This window comes from Myotis nattereri, assembly GCF_964212035.1.
Source record: "Myotis nattereri genome assembly, chromosome: 2".
Lineage (NCBI taxonomy): Eukaryota > Metazoa > Chordata > Mammalia > Chiroptera > Vespertilionidae > Myotis > Myotis nattereri.
Window position 1 is genome coordinate 105196736 of NC_138076.1, and position 23704 is coordinate 105220439.

The window sequence follows — 23704 nt, forward strand, 5'->3', positions numbered from 1 at the left end:
ACAATACTAGGAGATACTTAATGTTCAAGTGACAGAAATTAAAAGGAATTGATATCAGATTTTTAATATATGTATCCAGATCCTTAAAATATCTGACCAGTTGAGATCTAGTAATTGTTCTAGAAACTGGTACTGCAGTCAAATTAACAATGATCAACATGTACTAGGCTGCTAAATTTACTTCTTGATTATAATGCTAGAAATTTATAAACAAAAATTGGCACTTGCTCTTTTTCCTTGTTTTCTAAGATGAGTGACAGGACTTAAAGACTTAAAGATGTTAAAGAAATCCCATTCAAGTAGTTGGCTTGTCATTGCAGTGAATGAACAATTATTCATTCAACAAATATTTATTGAAGGCTTACTACATGCCAGACACTATTATTTGCACTGTTGATAAAGCAAGGAAAAGGCAATATGCTTGCCCTTGTGGTGCTTATATTCTAGCTGCAGATGTACCTTTTTTGGCCTATAGTATATGATTGATCTGCTGTCATTATTGTTCTAGGTGAGACTGAGAAGCCTTGTATCCTTGAGCTGATGGACGACAGGATCTATGAGGAAATAGAGGAACTCCGCCTAGTTCTTGGCACTCCACAAAGCAACTCTCCCTTTGGGGCTACAGTTGGTGAACAAAATGAAACTCTGATAAGGATCCGAGATGATGCTGATAGTAAGAAGTCATTTCTTATTCTCAACTTTCAATTGGGAGCTGAAATCCGTTTATGTTAAAGTTTCAGGTAGATTAGAAACAACCCACTGTTTTTGACTAGGCTTTTAAAACAAATGAGAATTAAAAAAAGAGAGAGAGAGAGAGAGAGAGAGAGAGAGAGAGAGAGAGAGAGTCACCCTAACCAGTTTGGCTCAGTGGATAAAGTATCAGCCTGCGGACTCAAGGATCCCAGGTTCGATTCCGGTCAAGGGCATATACCTTGGTTGTGGGCACATCCCCAGTGGGGAGTGTGCAAGAGGCAGCTGATCAATGTTTCTCTCTCATCGATGTTTCTAACTCTCTATCCCTCTCCCTTCCTCTCTGTAAAAAATCAATAAAATATATTTTTTTAAAAAAAGAGAGAGTAAAATAAGGAATGAAATAAACCATTAAAACTGAAAGTTGATGTTGAAGAATATGACTTATATCTAAACTAGAGGCCTGGTGCACAAAAATTTGTGCACTGGGGGGCGGGGGGGAGTCCTCAGCCCGGCCTGTGCCCTCTCGCAGTCTGGGACCCCTTGGAGGATGTCCACCTGCTGGCTTAGGCCTGCTCCCTGGGGGGGGATCATACCTAAGCTGGCAGTCAAACATCCCTCTGGCAGCCCGGGAACCCTTGGGGGATGTCCACTTGCCAGCGGGGAGCAGGCCTAAGCTGCAGTCTGACATCCTTAGCACTGCTGAGGAGACGGGAGAGGCTCCCACCACCACCGCTGTACTGGCATCCATCAGCCTGGCTTGTGGCTGAGCAGAGCTCCCCTTGTGGGAGCGCACTGACCACCAGGAGGCAGCTCCTGCATTGAGCGTCTGCCCCCAGGTGGTCAGTGTGTGTCATAGTGACCAGTCATTCCCAGTCCTTCTGCTGTTAGGATCAATTTGCATATTACCCTTTTATTATATAGGATACTAAATCCCTAACATTCATACCTCCCCTCTTTCCCTGACATACATTTGGGTGCAAGCATTCCTGAGCCAACAATTTCCTCCCTCTCTTCCCACTCTCAGTGGCCTGCTCCCATACAATTTTGGCACATAGAGACTGCCTAGAGCATATGCTCTTTGAGGACTGGTTAATTCCTAAGGAAGGGGCTGGACTATGTTATGTGTGCTCAGTTGTTCCTAACACACTCAATAATATTGGGTGAGGAAACAGAAAGAAGCCAGGAGTATAATAGTAATTAAGCTCTTCCCACAGGGAAAGAAACATTAGAAATGGAGAAAAATTCCTTTTACAATTTAAATTATTCCTATTTCCCACAATTTTAGAGACTATTATTAAATTCGGAGAAACCAAATTTAGCATAAATGAACCTAAAGAACCAGGACAATCAGTGGTTATAAAGATTCCAGTGATTCGCCAAGGAGACACTTCAAAGGTTTCCATCGTGAGAGTGCACACCAAGGACGGCTCGGCCACCTCTGGAGAAGACTACCACCCTGTGTCAGAAGGTAAGGGCGCTCCCAGTTCTGTGTCCATGGGGGATGTACTCAAGTGACCATGAGAAAAGTAAGAAAATATCCAATTGAAATAAAAATATACATTCACCTGTAAATTAGTCTTCAGAAAAAACAAAAACAATGGCATTTATTTCCAGAATTCCTCTTTTGACTTACAGAGTGTATGTGTTAGGACTTAGGAAATTTTTGAGTAAACATGCTAGACAACTTTCTCTTTTGAGTCTACTTTCACCTTCACTATGGTAATCAGACATTGAATAATAATTCTTGTGAAGTATTCTATTGCATTGAAAATGCATAATAGCAGAGATAGTAGTCTATTTTAGTTTATAGAACACCCACAATTTAAAACTTCAAGCTAGAAAATTTTGTGTTTATGTAGGGCAAAAAAAGAATGGTAAAATATCAACTACATGAGACCATAAAGTCTATGGGCCTCAAAAACCCATTATGGGTGCTTTTCATCCGTCTCTCTATTGCCTCAAATTTATGGATCATTTCACCATTTACTTTTATAAATAATTAAGACAAATCATTCAGTACACACTCTACCTCCCCCTCTTTTTCTCTCAGATTTGTTTGCTGACAAAATAAATATAAATTAATGTCCCAAATTTAGTCTATGAATTATTTGGAATTCTTATCCACTTGGTTTCTAGTTTCCTATCTCTCACTACAAACAATCATTAGTTCCTAATGATCATAGAGCTTTAGGCATTCATCTTTTTTTTTTAAATCTTTATTGTTGAGAGTATTACAAATATCCTCCTTTTTCCCCCTATTGCTCCCCTGCGCCCCGTACTCACCCCACCACATGCCTTCACCATCCAACTGTCTGTGTTCATAGGTAAGATCTTTAGTTAATCTCTTCCCACTCCCCAACCTTCTTCCCTCTGAGAATTGTCAGTCTATTCCATTTCCATGCTCCTGATTCTATTCCATTCACCAGTTTATTCTGTTCATCAGATTTTTTACTCATTTGATTTTTAGATTCACTTGTTGATAGATATGTATTTGTTGTCACTTTGTTGTTCATATTTTTTATCTTTACCTTTTTCTTCTTCTTCCTCTTCTTAAAGAATACCCTTCAACATGTCCTGTAATACTGGTTACATGGTGATAAACTCCTTTAGCTTTTTCTTATCTGTGAAGCTCTTTATCTGACCTTCAATTCTAAATGATAGCTTTGCTGGGGAGAGTAATCTTGGTTGTAGGTTCTTGCTATTCATCACTTTGAATATTTCTTGCCACTCTCTTCTGGCCTGGAAAGTTTCTGTTGAGAAATCAGCTGACAGTCATATGGGTGCTCCCTTGTAGGTAACTAACTACTTTTATCTTGCTGCTTTTAAGATTCTCTATTTGTCATTAACACTTGGCATTTTGATTATGATGTTTTGGTGTGGGCCTCTTTTGGTTCCTCTTGTTTAGGACTATCAGCTTCCTGGACCCGTAAGTCCATTTCTTTCACCAGGTAGGAGAAGTTTTCCGTCATTATTTCTTCAAATAGGTATTCAATATCTTGCTCTCTATCTTCTCCTTCTGGCACCCCCAAAATATGAATGTTAGTACATTTGAAGTTGCTCCTTGAACTATCTTCATATTTTTGGATACTTTTTGCTTTTTTGATTAGGTGGTTTTTACTTCCTCATATTCCAAATCATTGATTTGATTCTTGGAATTCTCTACTGTTGAATCCCTGTAAATTATTCTTTATTTCAATTGGTGTATGCTTAACTTCTGATGGTTCCTTTTCCATGTCTTTGACATTCTCACTAAGATCCTTGAAAGTCTCACTAAGTCCCTAGATGCAGTGGTTCTAAACCTGTGGGTCGCGACCCCTGAAAATACATCCTACATATCAGATATTTACATTACGATTCATAACAGTAGCAAAATTACAGTTATGAAGTAGCAACAAAAATAATTTTATGGTTGGGGGTCACCACAACATGAGGAACTGTATTAAATGGTCGCAGCATTAGGAAGGTTGAGAACCACACTGTATTAAAGGGTCGTGGCATTAGGAAGGTTGAGAACCACTGCGGTGGTTCTCAACCTTCCTAATGCCACAACCCTTTAATACAGTTCCTCGTGTTGTGGTGACCCCCAATTTCATTGTTACAAATTGAACATAATTAAAGCATAATGATTAATCACAAAAACAAAAGGTAATTATATATGTGTTTTCCAATGGTCCTAGGTGACCCCTTTGAAAAGGTCATTGGAACCCTAAAGGGGTCACGACCCACAGGTTGAGAACCACTGGCCTAGAGGCTCTCATGAAGACCCTTGAGTAACCCTATAACCATGGATTTGAACTCTGTATCCAGTAGTTTGCTTGGTTCCATTTCTTTCATTTGTGACATGTTTCTTTGTCTCTGCATTTTGGCTTCTTCCCTGAGTTTGTTTCTATGTATTAGAGCTGCTATGTCCCCTAGAATGGGCAAAGTGGCCTTGTGTAGTATGTGTCCTGTAGTATGTCACCTTAGCTGGGTACTCTAGGTGACCCCCGGTGTAGGCTGTGTGCATAGTCTTATAGTTGAACCTTCATTGCTATTGGCATCTCTTGGAAGAATTGACCTCTAGGCCAATTGGCTGTGAGAACCTGCTATGACTGCAGTGGGAGAGCTGCTGTGCAGAAAACACCCTTAAGGAGCAGGACTTGCTTCAGTGGGGCTTTGGTGCTCACTGAGTTGGCCTCTTGAGTGTGTCACTTGTGGATGCGTAGAGTTGTAATCTGTTGTGGTCTGAAGCTTTCCATCAGGTGCACTGGCTCTAGGGCCTCCAGGGAGGTGCAAAGTCAGCCAGTCTGGGGACATCCTGCAGGAGCTATTTGTATTGGGCTTTGAGATTCCCAGGCAAGGCCTAGCTATGAAGCAAAGCAGGCTGGTGCTAGTGCTAGGTCTTGGGCCTTTTATTGATAGGTTTCAGGCATGCTGTCACCACCTTCAACTTGTTTGAGAGATTTTAGCAAAATCTGAAGATTGAACAAGGACATATGGATAAGCTGCTGCAAACAGGTTTGGAGGGACTGCAAACTGGATGGGGTGGGGTCTCAGGGAATCATCAGGATGGAGCCAACAGATATGGCTGCCAGTCAGCCCTGCCACAGGGGAGGTCTCATCACAGGAACAGTTACCCCTGCAAGTACCCCTGACTGGGAGAAAGCTGCCCCCAAGTTCCTGACCCAATGCCGGACAATCCAGTTCCTCCCAGTATGTTTCTGGGTCCCCCAGAGCAGCTTCCCTGTGCCCAGCGCTGGAGCTCAGATGAGGCTGGACCATGTAAGTTCATGTGCCAGTCTTTTAAAAAAACACCTGGGTCTCCAGCAGCCTCCGTGTCTCTCTGCCCCAATCCCTGCTGGTTTTTATAGCCCATAATTATGGGGACTTCTCTTCCCAGCTCTGAGTCCCTGAGCTTGGGGTCTGGTGTGGGCAGGGACCCCTTGTTCCTCACAGGAAGCCTCCACAGAGATGATCTCCCTCCTGATTTTAAAAAAAAAAACAACACATCACACGTGGGTGTTGGACCATTCCGCACCTCTACCCCTCCTACCAGTCTCAATATGCTTTCTTCTTTACTTCTCTAGTTGTAGGACTTCCATTCAGCCAGCTTGCAGTCAGTTCTGAATGATGGTTGTTCTGTATTTTAGTTGTAATTTTGATGTGGTTGTGGGAGGCAGTGAGGACAGGCATTTACCTATGGGGCCATCTTAGTTGTCCTAGGCATTCATCTTTATCTCCTAACTTGCATACACAATTTAGAAAAAGACTGATAGTTATTACTAAATCAGTTATAAAGGTAATGATAGAATAGGGGAAAAAAGCATTTTCTGCAGAAGAGTTTGTACTTTTTATGCATATAGTTTGGGGCAAAAGTAGTGTGGGAACCCTAATCAAAGTATGCTGGATATTCAAGGCTAATTTGAGGGTGGGGGACCTGTCCAGAGTATGCCAGATGTGCAAGGCCAAGTTGCCTTACGTAGGTGCAAAAGCAAGGACACAGAGATTATATTGTATGCACTGTGCAGGTGTACTTTTCTTGGGCCTTTTATTGATAGGTTTCGGGCATGCTGTCACCACCTTCAACTTGTTTGAGAGATTTTAGCAAAATCTGAAGATTGAACAAGGACATATGGATAAGATATGAACAAGGACATATAACCCAAATAATGATGTCACTATTTGGCAAGAAGCCTCTTTTATCTAAGTTGGTGTAAAGATGTGTTGTTGACCAGCCGGTGTGCAGCTGCTTGGTATGGCTCCTGTGTTTGTTACTGTATTAGCAAGGGCTGCTTTATGTGGCTACTTTGTAATGCTACTTTGAAGAACTGTTTTCTCTAATGGCTACGTGGAAGCAATGGCTACTTTGTCTGCAATAAGGTCTCTCTTCTATGCTTATGACTTCTGTCTTCTCCATCTAATACCTGGCATCCATGAAGGTCCTGTTCCTGGCAGGGGAACTAAGACCCCACAGTTGTAGTTGAGCAGGATCAAAGAGAAACTTGCTCCCACAAGCTCCACAGTGAGCAGGGGAGCAGGGTTCAGGAGTAAGTACTCCAACAAGTAGGTTTACAGTTCATGTGGAAAAAGATACAATAATCTATATATATAAAAGCCAGGTGACCAGAATGCCAGAACGACCAGTCGCTATGATGCCCACTGCAGCCAGCCAACAGGCCCAATCGGGAGGCAGCCCTTCCCCCCAGGCAGCCCCAGATGGACTGGGGGCAGGGCTGGCTGGCCAACCTTCCTACACCCTTCCCCCTGGCTGGGCTGGCCCCCGATCGGATACCCCATCCCAATCAAGGGCAGGGCCAGCTGGCCAACTGCCTGCATCACCTCCCCCTCACTGGTCCCACCCCCAAATGGCCCACCACACCCTGATTGAGGGTGGGGCCAGTCAGGGGGAGGGGCCACAGGAGGTTGGCCAGCTGGCCCCACCCCCGATCAGACTAGGGGCCAGCTGGGGGGAGGGACGCCCCCCCCCCAATTGGTCCAGTTGGCCGGATGCAGTGGGCATCATAACAAACGGTCATTCCAGTCATTCTGGCATTCCGGTCGCTTGGCTTTTATATATATAGACTAGAGGCCCAGTGCACAAAAATTTGTGCACTCGGGGGGTAAGAGGGGTCCCTCGGCCCGGCCTGTGCCCTCTCGCAGTCTGGGACCCCTCAGGAGATAACAACCTGCTGGCTTAGGTCTGCTCCCGGGTGTCAGAGGGCAGGCCCAATCCCTAGGTGCAGCCCCTGGTCGGTCTCAGAGCAGGGCTAATTGGGGAGTTGGGGAGCTGCCCCCTGTCATGCACAGAGCAGGGCAGATCGGGAGGTTGCGATGACACCCTCAGTCACGCTCAGGGTAGGGCTGATTGGGGGGTTGGGACACCACCCCCTGTCACACTCAAGGCAGGGTCGATGGGCAAGTTGCGGCACCACCCCCTGTCATGCACAGAGCAGGGCCAATCAGGGAGTTGGGGTGCTGCCCCCATCACTCACAGAGCAGGGCCCATCAGGGGGGTTGGGGCTCTGTACCCTGTCATACAAAGAGCAGGGTCGATCAGGGGGTTGGGGCACCGGAGCCTGTCACACACAGAGCTGCAGGGCAATCAGGGGGTTGGGGAGCTCCCCCCTGTCATGCACAGAGCAGGGCCGATCAAGGGGTTGGGGAACTCCCCCCTGTCACGCACAGAGTAGGGCCGATCATAGGGGAGATGGGGCACCACCCCCTGTCACACACAGAGCAGGGCGGATCAGGGGTTTGGGGCACTGCCACTGTCACACTCAGGGCAGGGCCGATGGGGAGGTTATGGCTCTACCTCGTCACACACAGAGCAGGACCCGTGGGGGTGGGGGGGTGTTGGGGTGCCACACCCTGTCACACACAGAGCAGGGCCAATCAGGGGGTTGGGGCACCACAGCCTGTCACACACAAAGCCTCAGGGCAATCAGGGGGTTGGGGAGCTCCCCCCTATCAGGCACAGAGCAGGGCTGATCAGGGGGTTGGGGTGCCTTCCCCTTCACGAACAGAGCAGGGCGGATAGGGAGATGTGCCCCCCCGCCCCCCGTCACACACAGAGCCTCAGGGCGATCAGGGGGTTTGGGCGCTGGCCCCTGTCACAATGATCCTAGTGCCGGGAGGCCTCGCGGCTCCTCTGAGCCCGGTGCTGGGAGGCATAATTACCCTTTTACTATATAGGATAGAGGCCTGGTGCACGGGTGGGGGCCGGCTGGTTTTCCCTGAAGGGTGTCCTGGATCAGGGTGGGGGTCCCCACTGGGGTGCCTGGCCAGCCTGATGAGGGGATGATGGCTGTTTGCAGCTGGTCACATACCCTTCAGGGTGGGGGTCCCCACTGGGGTGCCTGGCCAGTCTGGGTGAGGGGCTGAGGGCTGTTTTCAGGCTGGCGGGTGACTGAAGCTCCCAACTGCTCCTTTTTTTCTTTTTTTTTAATTCTGGGCCAGCTTTAGCTCTGAGTCTCCAGCTCTTAGGCCTCCGCTGCTGAAAGCAGGTTTCTGGCCTTTGTTTACCTTCTGTATTTGAAACAATGTTGCGATCCTGCTGGCTGAAGCCCGGCGGACTAAAGCAGGTTTCTGGTGTTTTGTTTAGCTTCTATATTTGTAACATAGTTGCTTAGAGTTGCAGCTCAGAGGCCAGCAAGGCAGGCGGGGAACGTTGGAGTCCTCCGTCACTGAAGCAAGCAAGCCTCATGTTAGTTTCAAGCTGCCTGGCTGCTGGCCGCCATCTTGGCTGGCAGTTAATTTGCATATTGCCCTGATTAGCCAATGGGAAGGGTAGCGGTCATACGCTAATTACCATGTTTCTCTTTTATTAGATAGGACTAGAGGCCTGCTGCACAAAATTCGTCCATTGGGGGGTCCCTCAGGCCAGCCTGTACCCTCTCCAATCTGGGACCCTACAGGGGATGTCCAACTACCTCTTGAAATCTGGGACCGCTGGCTCCTAACCACTCGCCTCCATGCCTGCCTGATCGTCCCTAACCCCTCTGCCTGCCTGCCTGCCTGCCTGCCTGATCACCCCTAACCACCACTGCCTGCCTGCTTGATCGCCCCTAACTCCTTCCCTGCTGGCCTGATCACCCCTAACCACCTCTGCCTCGCCCCTCACCCAGGACCCAGGATTCCCTCCTTTGGCTGGCTGCAGGGACCCAGGACCTGGGCTGGCTTCTCCCGGGCCAGCTGCAGCCTCAGGGGACCATGGGAGGGCAACTTCGCTCAGACCGAAGCCGTAGGCGCTGGCACCTGGGACTGCGGGGCAGGTAGTTTGTCCCTCTCCCAGGCCACACAGCCTGGCTGGTCCCCATTCCTCTCTTGTGAGCTCATTTGTGCCTGGCTCGTCCCCATTCCTCTCTCCCAGTGTTGAGTGTCTGAGTCGTTATGGTGTGACAGTGTGAGGGTGTGATGACCATTTGTATATTAGCTCTTTATTATATAAGATGATGATACATTTGAAATAAATCAGATACCACCAAAAATGAGAGAAAAATACTGCTTATCACTAAATTTTAAGATCTAAAATAAGTCTATTATTTATTTTTTATTGTTCCCAAGAACATGATTAGTAAGAGGGAGAGAGAGAGAGAAAGAGAGGGAGAGAAAGAGAAAGAGAGGGAAAGAGAGAGAGAGAGAGAGAGAGAGAGAGAGAGAGAGAGAGAGAGAGAGAGGAGACATTTATGTGAGAGAAAAACATCAATAGTTTCTATACAGGAATTTAACTGACAGCCTTGTGGTGCACAGGACAGCACTCAACCAACTGAAACACTCCAGTCAGACTAAAGTAAGCCTCTTAATACACAGGTTTCATATGAAGGAAACACCTTCTAAATATGCAAAATACGACCTTGAGAAGTAGATGTTTTTCTTAGAAATAAAACAAATATTCTTTGCTAAAACAGAAACAAAATTATATCTATGCAGCCCTGGCCAGTTTGGCCCAGTTGGTTAGAGCATCATTCTGTACATGGAAAGGTCACGGGATTGATTCCTGGTCAGGGTACATACCAGATTGCAGGTTATGTCCTGGCCGGGGTGTGTATGGGAGGCAACCAATCCATGCTTCTCTCTCTCTCTCTCTCTCTCTCTCTCTCTCTCTCTCTCTCTCTCCCTCTCCCTCTCCCTCTCCCTCTCCCTCTCCCTCTCTCTTACTCTCTTTCAAAAAAATTATATCTATGCAATAAATTGACAGTCAGAAAAATGACAGCCTGTGTCATTTTTTTAAATCCTCACCTGAGAATGTGTTTATTAATTTAGAAAGTTAAGGAGAGAGAGAGCAAAACATCAATGTGAGAGAGACACTTCTCTCAGGTTGCCTCCTGTACATTCCCTGACCAGATATTGAACCCACAATTTAGGAATGTGCCTGACCAGGAATTGAACCTACAATCTTTCTGATGCATGGGATGATGCTCTAACCAGCTGAGCCACCCAGCTGGGGCCAGCCTGTTTCTTTTTTATCACATAAATGTCAGCTTGCTGTTTATAATGTTTATAATAAAAATTTAAGTACTATTTTCTAATCCTTCCATGTTGTCACAAATGGCAATATTCCATTCTTGCTATAGATGTGTAACATTCCATTGTATAGATGTATCACATCTTTATTCATTAATCTATTGATGGACACCTAGATTGCTTCCATATCTTGACTATGGGAAATTATTCTGCAGTGAACATAGGGGGGCACATATCTTTTCAAATTAGTGTTCTCTGGGTAAGTACCCAGAAATGAAATTGCTGGGTTGTATAGTATATCTATTTTTAGTTTTTTGAGGGATCGCCATACTGTTTTCCTAGGGGTGCAATTTGCAACAACATGGATGGGTCTACAAGGTATGAGGCTAAGTGAAATAAGTCAGAGAAAGACAAATTCCATGTGATTTCACTTATACATGGACTTTGAAAACAAAACAAGCAAACAAAATAAAAACAGATTCATAGGAACAGAGGCCAAAGGGATGATTTGCCAGAAGGGAGGAGTTAGGGAGGTTAGTGAAAAAGGGAAGGGGAACATGGTCAGTAATATTGTGATAAGTTTACACAGTGACAGATACTTACTAGAATTAGTGGGGTAATCACATTATAAGTTAAAAATGCCTAATATTGTACACCTGAAGCTAGTATAACCAATATAATATTATACAACAACTGTAGTTAAGTAAAAAATAAATTTAAATTTATAATTTAAAAAAGATAAAGAGAATTAAAGCATACCAAAAAAGGAAATATTTTCTGAAATACTATGCTCTAATTTTTCCTTTTATGTTACAAATTTAAATCAGTCATTTCAAATAAACAGAAAAACTTAAATATAGAATACAAGGTGAAATATTTATGCTAAAAATGTTTAAAGTAACAGATAAAGACTAAAATAGTTGAGAAAACAACTATCACCTAACACATGTACTCTAAGAAAATAATAATTTAACATCCTATATAATAAAAGGCTAATATGCAAATGGACCAAAGTGCACAATGACCAATCTCTATGATATGCACTGACCACCAGGGGGCAGACGCTCAATGCAGGAGCTGCCCCCTGATGGTCAGTACGTTCCCACAAGGGGAGCGCTGCTCAGCCAGAAGCTGGGCTCATGGCTGGCGAGCACAGCAGCGGTGGCAGGAGCCTCTCCCACCTCCACAACAGTGCTAAGGATGCCTGACTGACGGCTTAGGCCCTCTCCCCACAGGGAATGGGCCTAAGCCATCAGTCAGACATCCCCCAAGGGTTTCGGGACTGTGAGAGGGTGCAGGCTGGGCTGAGGGACTGCCCCCTCCCCCAAGTGCATGAATTTCGTGCACTGAGCCTCTAGTTTAAAATAAACACTTAAGTTTTTAACTTCTTAGAAATTGAGTTTGTGCAATTCAGAGGGTTACAAAACTTGAATGCTTATAGGGCTAAGACAAGCTATAGAATGAGTGAAGCAAGGGAAGTGTTTTGGTGTTGAGGTGAGAATGGAGTGATGGAAAATCTATTCACTGCTGAGAAAGAAAAAAAAAAAAGCCTGTGCTATCATAGCCAGCTGACTGTTGCAGACAGAAAAGTTCAAAAGAACTCAAAAATCTATACTTTCCTATGAAATCCACAGATTTTTAAGTGTTAGAAAATAATTTTTTTAATGCAATGTCTCACGGTCAAACTAAACAAATTGGTGGGCCAGAAATGATCGTCTATGTTTTTCTTTTGGAACAAGTGCCATGAGCTCTTTCAGGGTATGTGGAATCAAAGACAGAACATGGTAAGGCTAATGTGTAAAATGGCTGTATCTAGACACAGAACTAATTTTAAAGATGAGTCTGGCTTCCTAACTCAGTTTTAAACACTTCTATAATAATAACAGCATAATATGCTAATTAGACTGGACGTCCTTCCAGACGAAGGAAGCCCAGGTCCTGAGTGCCTGGTGGTGGCCAGAGCAAAGCCCAGGTCCCAGATGCCAGAGGGAAGCCAGTGCCAGGAGCTGGGAGAAGGAAGGCCTACTCTTGCACGAATTTTGTGCATTCGGCCTCTATTTTTTATAATTGACAATTATAAAGTAGAAGTAGGAAAGGAAAAATACATTGGAGACACATTTTCTTCTGCCTCATTTTAAGACTTATAATTTTGAATTATAATGACTGAACTGCAGTTAGATCAGAAGGCATCATCTGTTATCTTTTTTAATTGGAATGATTATCTTCTTTATTTAAACTTCTGTGCCATTTTCTAAAAGGTATAGTAAAACTACAAAATAGTTTATATGGGTTTCATACTATAGTCAGCTGCTTAGTCATGAGTTCAATAAAATCAATTAAATTTTAACATTTTCAGGATTTTAAAGTAAGAGGGTTCAAAGGGATTCACAGAATTAGGCTTAGTTTTCAAGATAATGAAGCAATTTTGTTTAGTGAGGAAGGACAGGGATGAGAGAAAAAATACCATTAATATTTATCTTTAAAAAAAGTTTTTAAGTTTCCAAGATTAACATCAACAATAACAGATATAATTTAAGATATAATTTGATATGTTGATAAAATCTTAATTTTACATTCAGCTTTTCCAGATATATACATAATGTAAATACTGTTCACATTCAATAATATCTGTGACCATATTCATTTGACTTATGTTCTGTTGGTTTAGAAATTTTGGGAAATAAGATGCAAGTTTTTCTGGTTGTGTCCTGGTATTAGAACTGTTGATTATCCTTTCCATAACTCAGCATTTTTTCAAACTGAGGTCCAATAAATAAATTTAGTAGCTTATGATTAAACTTTTTTCAGGATAGAATGGAATAGAATAGAAAATATTAGAGTAATGAATATAGTAGAAATAGGTGATTTTAAAAAACTTTTTATTCCATTTCATTCACACACACACACACACACACACACATACACACTGGTCCATATTGTAAAATGTATTTCACATTGTGAATTGCTCACAAAAAAGCTTAACAAAAACTCATATTCATATGTAAAATATTTAAATTTGTGATTTTGCACTTATAGAAATTGAATTTAAGGAGGGAGAAACCCAGCACATTGTTGAAATTGAAGTAATCCACGATGGGGTTAGAGAGATGAGAGAGGCCTTCACTGTTCACCTAAAACCTGATGAAAATATGATAGCAGAGACACAGGTAAGTAATAAATACAGGTACAAATTCATAGCTAACATTTTATCAGGGAAATTGCATATAAGCATCTCATAGTGTACAATACAGTAATGGGACTCTGTACAAGCCTTATATAAAGGAGATGTGCATTATCCCTTTTAACTCCTAAATAAATTTTGCTCCTATTAGATTATAATCAAGAGATTCGTGTTTTTGTTTGAGAAATCATGTTTGTAGAAACTCAAGGACTAGAGTCACTGAGCCCTACATCTGCCCATGTACAGCAACCTAGAATTAATCTCCAGAGAGAAAGCATCATCTCAGCACAAAGATGAGACCATTAATTCAGTGCACAACTCATTAAAACACACATTTTAATTCACAAAATAGTTTGCTAATCTTCAAAGAATCTTTACCTTCTCAACAACCTAGCTTTATTAAATTAATGTTCAGAGTAAATATAACATTTATTGGCACTCACTTCAGCATAGCCCAAAATGTTACAGTTCTAACACCTCTTTTCTTTTTATTTAATTTATGTTGCATACGCAACCAATTTTTCTTTAAGATGAACAAATTTAAACATTTTTTTACCTTTAAGCCCAAAACAATGTTTTAATAAGTTTTTATTGGTTTTAGAGAGAGAGGAAGAGAAAGGGAGAGAGTGAGAAAAAACATTGATGAGAGAGAAACAACGATCAGCTACAGCCTGCAAGTTTCCTGAACTGGAAATCAAACCAGTGATCTCTTGGTGCATGGGATGATGCTCAAACCAACTGAGCCACACCGGCAGGGCCTAAAATAATTTTTAAAGCTAAATGATTGCCGAAACCGGTTTGGCTCAGTGGATAGAGCGTCGGCTTGCGGACTGAAAGGTCCCAGGTTCGATTCCGGTCAAGGGCATGTACCTGGGTTGCGGGCACATCCCCAGTAGGAGATGTGCAGGAGGCAGCTGATCAATGTTTCTAACTCTCTATCTCTCTCCCTTCCTCTCTGTAAAAAAATCAATAAAATATATTTTAAAAAAAAAAGCTAAATGATTTAGGAACAGATCAATATTTATAATATCTATGCTTAAATTTACTCTATTTCTTTTATTATTTGTTTCACTATTTTTATGAGATCAAATTAGAGAGATTTTCTTCCTTAAGTATGGGTTACCATTTTGTAATTTTTACTACTTGGTGATATTTCTGCTACAGTGCCTTGCTTTTCTTAAAGTCATATTTAAAATTAAAGAAGTATGAGCAGAAAATCTTTTCTTAAGCCTTGATCACATAAAAATTAGTCTTTTGTTATTTTTATGGAGCATGTTATTAAACTTTTTTAAGTGAAAAAAACTGAGATTCACTTCAAGTAATAAAAGCTTTTTTAAGAACGCACTTACAAATACAGATTTGGAAACTATGGTAGTTAGATAATGGAAGAGTATTCAGGAGCTAAGGCAAATTTATCAGCAAGGTGTTCTGATTACCTTACCAGCAGCACATGTTCACAGGTTCCTCTCCTATCATGACTCAACTTTTCCCTCTGCCTGTGCTTCAGGCTCCTTCAAGCTCTGACCATTTAAAGCTTTGCTTTTATACTGGCACTAACTTCAGCATAGCCCAAACTATCACATAACCTCTAGGATCTACCTTCTCTCAGGGTGTCTTTTAGCTTTTCTCCCACTATCAACTAATTGACTTTTTTTATGGATCTTCTACGTAACAACTCCAAGACAGATTTAGCTACTTTCATCACAATTTATAGAAAAAAATTAGAGCACAAATGCTTCATGGGCCTTTGTTCAACACATACTGCCCTGGGCTCAGGTACCCTTCCCTGATACCATAAGATATGGCCAAGGTGCCAAAGTCACATAGAATAAACCATACAGGACCTGTCACTCTGAAAGGTATCTGCGTGTGGCAATTTTATCATGATGAAGTCAGGGACTTGCCAAGCATCATGGCATTGTTCTGTGCAATAGAACTACTAAGAGTCAAATATTTTAATAATCACAGATAATTATCTTTTCCCACTAGGTGACAAAAGCCATTGTGTATATAGAAGAAATGAACAGCATGGCAGATGTCACTTTTCCTTCTATCCCTCAAATTGTGTCCTTATTGATGTATGATGATACTTCCAGAGCTAAAGAGAATGCTGGACCTGTGTCTGGTTATCCTGTCATCTGTATCACAGTGAGTAGGAAATTGAAGAAAATTGTAAAATAATTACTTAAAATAATTCTAGCTTAACTAATATAGTATTAGCTTTGACATGAAGAAATAAAAGTGGGAAAATACTACTTTGAAAAGGAAAATATGGTATTAATCAAAGTTCTCATTTTTCTTCCTTTATCCAACAAAGCTTAATTAAGTGATGTGTACATAGATTGTTATTTCATGTTATCTCAGTGTCTGTCACTAATAGGAAAATAAATAAGGGTCAGATTCCGCACTCAGGGAAATCAAAAAATAAAAAAGATAAAAACTTGTGAAAATTAGTTACTATGGGACAAAATATGAACATATTCACAAGAATAATGCAGCTCTATGTACAAGGGAAGGCTTAGGATGGTCCGGTGGAATTTCAGTTTGAAAGAAGAGTCAGATAAGGGAAAGTCATTTCAGGAAGAAGTAATTGCATCATAAGTTACATCCAGAAGAATAGCAAAAAAAGTGGCATATTATCTTTCACTGCTTTTAGAGAGAAAGGAAAAGAGAGGGAGAAACATCAATGTGAGAGAGAAACATCAATCAGTTGCTTCCTGCATGTGCCCAAACCCGGGATCGATCCCACAGTTGGGGTATGTGCCATGACCTGGAATTGAACCGGTGACCTTTTGGTGTATGGGACAATGCTCCAACCAACTGAGCCACACCAACCAAGTTAAAGAATGGAATATTATTATTCCACTTTTATTTGCCTACACTTAAATCTAAATTAAAGGGGGAAAAAGCATCAGTGAAAGCACTATGATGGAATTTGAGATGAATAGTTTACACATTATTCTATATTGTAACCCTAACAGAGTTCTGTGTTCCCCATAGGCTTGCAATCCTAAATATTCAAACTATGACAAAACAGGTTCTATTTGTACAAGTGAGAACATCAATGATACTTTGACTCTGTACCGATGGCTGATTAGTGCACCCACTGGCACTGATGGTGTGACCAGCCCCATGAAAGAAGTGGACTTTGACACCTATTTTACATCATCCAAGATGATCACTTTAGACTCCATATACTTTCAACCTGGCTCCAGGGTACAGTGTGCGGCTCGTGCTGTCAATACCAATGGCAATGAAGGCCTGGAGCTGATGAGCCCTATCGTAACCATCAGTAAAGAAGAAGGTAACATATTCCTATTTTCACACAAAGGTCATTGGGATACCATGGCATATTATAAATGTTTAATTTCTGGTTATTAATTTTTTCAAATGCCCCGTCCTAATATATAAAAACCCTGGGTCTATCACATCCACAACAACTGAAGACTCTACCTAATGCCCAGGCTGCGTGTGCAGCAGGCTCTGGTGGGTGGAGACTTGTGGCAGTAGAGACAGGGACGAGGGAGGCAGGGCCTCCCTCACTCACACTCACTCACACTCACTCACAACCATGCACACGCACAGACACACACAGTGCCCACCAGCTCACAGCCTTTTCTCCCTTTCATTCCCTCCATCCCAACTCACTCTCTCAGAATGAGGAAACAAAACAGACTGGGCCTGAAGAGGCCAGGATGGAAAGGAGGGTCAGCAGAGGGTGGAGCAGCCCCCACTGGCCCCGCCTCCTCCCAACCAGGAAAGAGGAAGAGAGAGGCAGGGAGGCAGGGAGGCCTGGAGGACTGCTGAGAAAAACGAAGAGACACAGAGACTGGGCGAGATCAGGCTAGCAGGAGAAGGCAGTTGGGGGTGAGATCAGTCCAGCAGGGGAGGGCAGTTAGGGGCGATCAGGCAGGCAGGCAGGCAGAGGCAGTTAGGTGCGATCAGGCAGGCAGGCAGGCGAGTGGTTAGGAGCCAGCAGTCCCAGATTGCAAGAGGGATTTCCAACTGCAGGCAGTCAGACTTCCCCCAAGGGGTCCTCAATTGGAGAGGGTGCAGGCTGGGCTGAGGGACTTCCTCCCCATGCACGAATTCTGTGCACTGAGCCACTAGTGTATTTTATAATATGCTATACTAATAAGTACTTAAAAATAATAATCCATTTTAATATATTTATTAAAAACAAATATTTGTTCATTCTACATTTTAAAATCACCTATCATACACCAGACTTTCTGCTGGCATATAAGTGCTTTATGCTCAGAATTTTTAAAAAATAAATAAATAAGGCAAGATTATTGTCCTCAAGGAGTTTAAACTCAAATTGAGGACACAATGTTTAGTCTGGACAGGGCACAGAAATGCAAAAGTGGTTGTGATTAGTTCTACCCAGAATGGGTCAGGAAAGGTTTTATTAAACAGGAGATTCTTAATCTGAATCTTGAAAACAGAGGGGAAAAGGCATGAGTAATGACTCAGAGAAGCATGAAAAAAACATGGAATAGTCTGGGAACTAAAAGCAGAGAAATGGAAGGCATGTGAGAGGATCAGAAAATGAAGCAGATAGTATACAAGGTTCAGACCTAGAAAATTGGCTCATATATGATGCTAAAATATTCCAAGTTGGTTGTTGCATGAGTAGGAGTTTGCTGGGGACTGAAGAGGAGGTATCATCCAGGTAGAGAAGTATGTACAAGTGCCCAGACCTTGGTAATACAAGGGAGATTGTGTTCAGGACTGGAGCTTGGCACATTGGGGTGGAGAATAGGATATGGTTAAAGATAACAAAAGATAGGAAATCCACTTTATAAACCAATCCTTCACTCTACAGAAAACATTTTAAATTAGATTTTAAAATAAATGTTTATTTATAAGATTCTATTTCTAAAACTTCTATTTGCATACAAGATTTTAGAAGTATACTTACTGCATAAAGAAATGTATATGTACCACCTCCCCATTATGTAATAAGGATCAATATTTTTTAATATCATGTATAGTAAATATGCCCTTTTATTGGGATTAAAACATATGGTGTTTAAGTTTCTCTTAAAACCAAACTTTTGAGTTGGTACCAAAAAAAGAAAAATTAAGAAATACCTTAAAATAAGTCCTACTAATAAAACAGCCCAAATACTGAGGCCTGCCCTCTGATTTTATTCCTGTCCTAATAAGTACCTAATTCCCCAATTTTGTACCAGTTAAAAATTATATTTCCTAGATGTCTTCAAATTGTAATTCAGCATCTCGGTCCCTTCCATGATATTAAAATGAAAACATTAAAATTACCTTAAAGTAAATATTGGAGAAAGATTTTTCATGTCAAAATTCTTGAGTGTGAGAGAGAGAGAGAGAGAGAGAGAGAGAGAGAGGGAGAGAGAGAGAGAGGGAGAGAGAAGAGAAATAATGAGTTATAATTTATAATACACATACTGTAAGAAATTACATATATAGAGAAAACTAAATATTTTGTTCTCTTATTTCAAAGACACATTAGTTTTTGTTTTAAAAATTAGTGCATTTTTTAGTTTTATTAGCTTATAAATAATGTATATTTTATAAGATCAAATAATGTATATTTAATGTTTAGAGTAAACATCAAATCACTTCATTAAACTACACTTACTTTTTTTCCATTGATTTTCAATCATCCATACTGTGTCTGTTCATACTTTATATTAAACTAGAGGCCTGGTGCATGAAATTTGTGCACCGGTAGGGTCCCTAGGCCTGGCCAGCGATCAGGACCAATCTGTGGGGTGACCGATGGGGCGATCAGGGAGTCCCCACTGGCACCCGCCTTGGCTGGTCTGGGGCCTGCGGGCTGGGGGTAGCTCCTGTGTTGAGGATCTGCCCCCTGGTGGTCATTGGGCATCATAGAGACCAGTAGTTCTGCTGTTCAGTCAATTTGCAGATTAGGCTTTTATTGTATAGGACTAGAAGCCCGGTGCATGAATTTGTGCACAAGGCAGAGGTCCCTCAGCCTGACCTGCACCCTCTCACAATCCAGGACCCCTCTGGGGATGTCCAACTGCTGGTTTAGGCTGAGGGATTGGGCCTAAACTGGCAGTTAGACATCCCTCTCGCAATCTGGGACCACTGTCTCCTAACTGCTCACCTGCCTGCCTGACTGATAGCCCCTAACCACTCACCTGCCTGCCTCATCGCTCCTAACCACTCTGCTTGCCTGCCTCATCGCCCCTAACTGCTTGCCTGCCTGATCACCCCTAACTGCTTGCCCACCTGCCTGATCACCCCTAACCACTTGCCTGACTGCCTCATTGCCCCTAACCCCTCTGACTGCCTGCCTCATTGCCCCTAACTATTCGCCTGCCTGCCTCATTGCCCCTAACTGCTCTCCTGCCTGCCTGATAACTCCTAACCACTCTGCCTGCCTACCTGATCACCCCTAATTGCCTCTGCCTGCCTGCCTGATTGTCCCTAACCACTCTGCCTGCCTGCCTGATCACACCTAACCACTCTGACTGCCTGCCTGATTGCCCCTAACCTCTCTGCCTGCCTGTCTGCCTGATCGCACCTAACCACTCTGACTGCCTGCCTGATCACCCCTATCTGCTCACCTGCCTACCTGATTGTCCCTAACCACCTCTGCCTCATCCCCCGCTGCAGTGGCTTTGTCCAAAAGACATCCAGAATGACATCCGGAAGGTCGTTCAGCTGTCCGGTCTAATTAGCATATTACGCTTTTATTATTATAGATAATTTTGTGATTATACTTCACAACCTAGAATATTCAGCACATATTAAATCACATTGAACAAATATATTTTCTCAAATGCTTTAAAAATACCTCAGATGTTAGGAAGTAGCCAGTAAACTGTTGTAATTACTTCTCACACCATGGTCTTCTGCTTCCTTCTGCTTTCTATTCTCAGCAATGCCTTGAGTCCAGAGAGAATATTAAAATACATGAAAAAATCATAGTGCCTATTTTTAAAATACTCTTCAGACATTGTCCATTACCTACTTTTCGCATAAATGTGTTCATTTTTAGGTCTTTGTCAGCCTCGGGTGCCAGGGATAGTGGGAGCAGAGCCATTTTCAGCTAAGTTGCGCTACATGGGCCCCGAGGACCCGGAGTACACAAACCTTATCAGGCTCACGGTCATGATGCCACACACAGACGGTAGGTGACTTCAGTAAACAAAGTCATGGAAAGTTTATTACCAGGTTTATTTTACTGTATACTCTATTTAACTAAGCAGACAATAAGTGCTCAATTTGCAACTTGAGCTTCAAGTTTTTCTGTTTCTTTCAAATGTTTCTGCTTTCTTTCTGCCCATTTAACATTCTGTCATTTTAAGCATTCTCTAAAATTAGGTAAGTTTAACACATGTCAAAACACAATGTTGGTTAACATGCTAGCTATTATGAAATAGCACAAATATGTCTTCAAAACTTTTGATCTTGGACTTATAGTAAAGCATTTTGGTATCTCAAATGTTCGCCTTCAACATGTATTTGCTATTTCATAGCTGTAGTTTTAGAAATCTCTCCCAATATTTATTGCAATAACTAAGACATTTCTTAGGTACTCAAATAAAATTAAGAATGCAACTAGCATTATTGTATTTTGTGTTCATTTTCTCTGGGTAGGGAAATATGGCCAGAATTTGTGAGTCAATAATTTTACCTATACTTTATGAACATTTTTCTACATACAGAAGACATTTCCAAGTTGTATTCCAGTCAATTCACTTTATACCTGAAGTAATTATTTGTTATTTCTCGGTTGCTAGTTATATTTTAAGTAGCTAAGAGAGATGAAATGTTAGGTACTATCAGAAACTACAAGGTAAACTCCCCCACCCTTATAAAATGTTTTGTCTGTTTTTTATAAACCCAAATTTGTTTTGAGCAGGCAGATTAGATTGACAGGAATCTGTACCTCTTTACAACATAACGTTGGTCCCACATTGGCTCACTCTCTCTATAGGTCCATTTGGATATGTGACTCAGGGGTGCAAAGGGCAGAGGAGAAACCCTTCAGGCTAAAACGGACCTACCACAGTGAGAGAATAAGGTGGAAGAGTCCAATAATATCTTACAAAAATAGCTTTAATGTTATAGATCTCCTGAAAAATTCCCAAGACCCCAAAAGGTACTAAGATACTACTTTGACAATCACTGCTCTACAGTATTTTATGACTATCTTCTCAAGAGATAAAGAAATTAGAAAGTGTTCTAAGCTCTTCGCTGTTAGCAAACAAAATAGATCCAGAGACATGAACACATGCAACAGACTGGAGAGTCTCAGACAGAGGGAAAGGGAGGGGAGCATAGCGGGGGAGAGGCAGGAACAGATTAACCCAAGAACTTATATGCATATATGCATAACCCGTGGACACTTAACAATAGTGCAGTGAAGGCTTTGGGAGGGATGGAGTCAGGAGGAGGGGGTAATTGTGGGAGGAAAAAAGGAGATCTGTAATACTTTCAAGCATAAAGATAATTTTTTTAAAAAAAGAATGGTAACAATGATTACAATTCCTTATAGGCATGCTCCCTGTGATCTCCACTAAAGAACTTTCCAACTTCGAGCTCACCCTCAGCCCTGATGGCACACGAATTGGAAACCACAAGTGCTCAAATCTCTTGGATTATACTGAAGTAAAGACCCATCATGGTTTTTTGACTGATGCTAGAAAAAATCCAGAAATAGTTGGAGAGATGTATCCTTATCAGTACAGTTCATCTATCAGAGGTTCAAGTACCTTACGCTTCTACCGAAATCTGAACCTAGAGGCCTGTTTGTGGGAGTTTGTTAGCTACTATGACATGTCAGAACTTCTCACTGATTGTGGAGGCACTGTTGGAACAGATGGACAGGTATGAATTTTTAACATCTAAATGTTGGTCACTGATAAACCAGTTGGCTTGTTCAGTTACATAGATTTGGACTAAATCCCAAATCCAGCTTTCCATCTTGGTGATATAATTCATTAGGTATAAGAGGGACCAAATAATTGGCATGAATGGTGTGAAAAGTCATGTCTATTTCTGGAACAATGTGTCAAAATATATCTATTTTTAACAACATTCTGAATCTGCTATGATATAATAAAAATCCAAATATTAATTAGTTTTCAAAATATACATCCTCTGACACACTTTTCTATATTTTATTTATACAACCCAGATAGCTGCTCTAGTGAAGTCCTGCACTTACCTGCTTAAGGCTTATCCTATTATATCTGGCCACTTCTCCGGTGTATCAAGGACATTTTTAATGCAAATGTTGCCCTCTACTATATTCATCTCTCCAGCCAAATCTTACCATAAAATGCTCAGCTAAATTTACTATCCTTTCCTGGTGCCTTTTTTTTAAATCAAAATTTCACTATTTAATTTTTAAGGTCAGTATTTTTTTCTTTTCATTACCACTGCTAGCTAGAAAACTCATTGTTATGATGCGAAGTTGAGTTGCCTAGGGTTCTACTCTGTATTAGGTGAAAACTGGCAACTCGCAGGTTTCAGTTAAGTTTTGCCTGCCTGAGAGGTTTAAGTTACATAATACAGAATAAAAGAGTATGCAATTAAGAATTATCAAAACATCCAATTATTAACCAGTTTGTATATGACTTTCTTCTGAAAAGATTGTTCTGCTTTTCCATTATCTATAATAATAAAAGTGTAATATGCTAATTATACCGGACAACCTAACAACCTTTGGGACATCATTCCAGATGGCCTTCTGGACAAAGCTGTGGCAGTGGGGGCTGAAGCAGAGGTGGTTAGGGGCCATCAGGCAGGCAGATGAGCGGTTAGGGGCAATCAGGCAGGCAGGCAAGCAGTTAGGGGCATCTGGCAGGCAGGCAGAGTGGTTAGGGGCAATAAGGCAGGTAGGAGAGCAGTTAGGGACAATGAGGC

General features: G+C 42.0%; 1 protein-coding gene across 1 annotated transcript in view; it reads left to right on the top strand.

The window, feature by feature from the left end:
• The window catches only part of FREM2 (FRAS1 related extracellular matrix 2), a gene marked incomplete at its 5' end in the record, with an annotated part of 325864 nt that overhangs the window by 254505 nt on the left and 47655 nt on the right, over nucleotides 1-23704 (top strand). Inside the window, 7 exons of the mRNA XM_081083504.1 lie at nucleotides 509-673; nucleotides 1979-2161; nucleotides 13672-13802; nucleotides 15806-15964; nucleotides 16817-17120; nucleotides 20829-20960; nucleotides 22332-22663. Coding sequence (XP_080939630.1) covers nucleotides 509-673; nucleotides 1979-2161; nucleotides 13672-13802; nucleotides 15806-15964; nucleotides 16817-17120; nucleotides 20829-20960; nucleotides 22332-22663 — 1406 coding nt within the window. The remainder of the gene's footprint in view (nucleotides 1-508; nucleotides 674-1978; nucleotides 2162-13671; nucleotides 13803-15805; nucleotides 15965-16816; nucleotides 17121-20828; nucleotides 20961-22331; nucleotides 22664-23704) is intronic.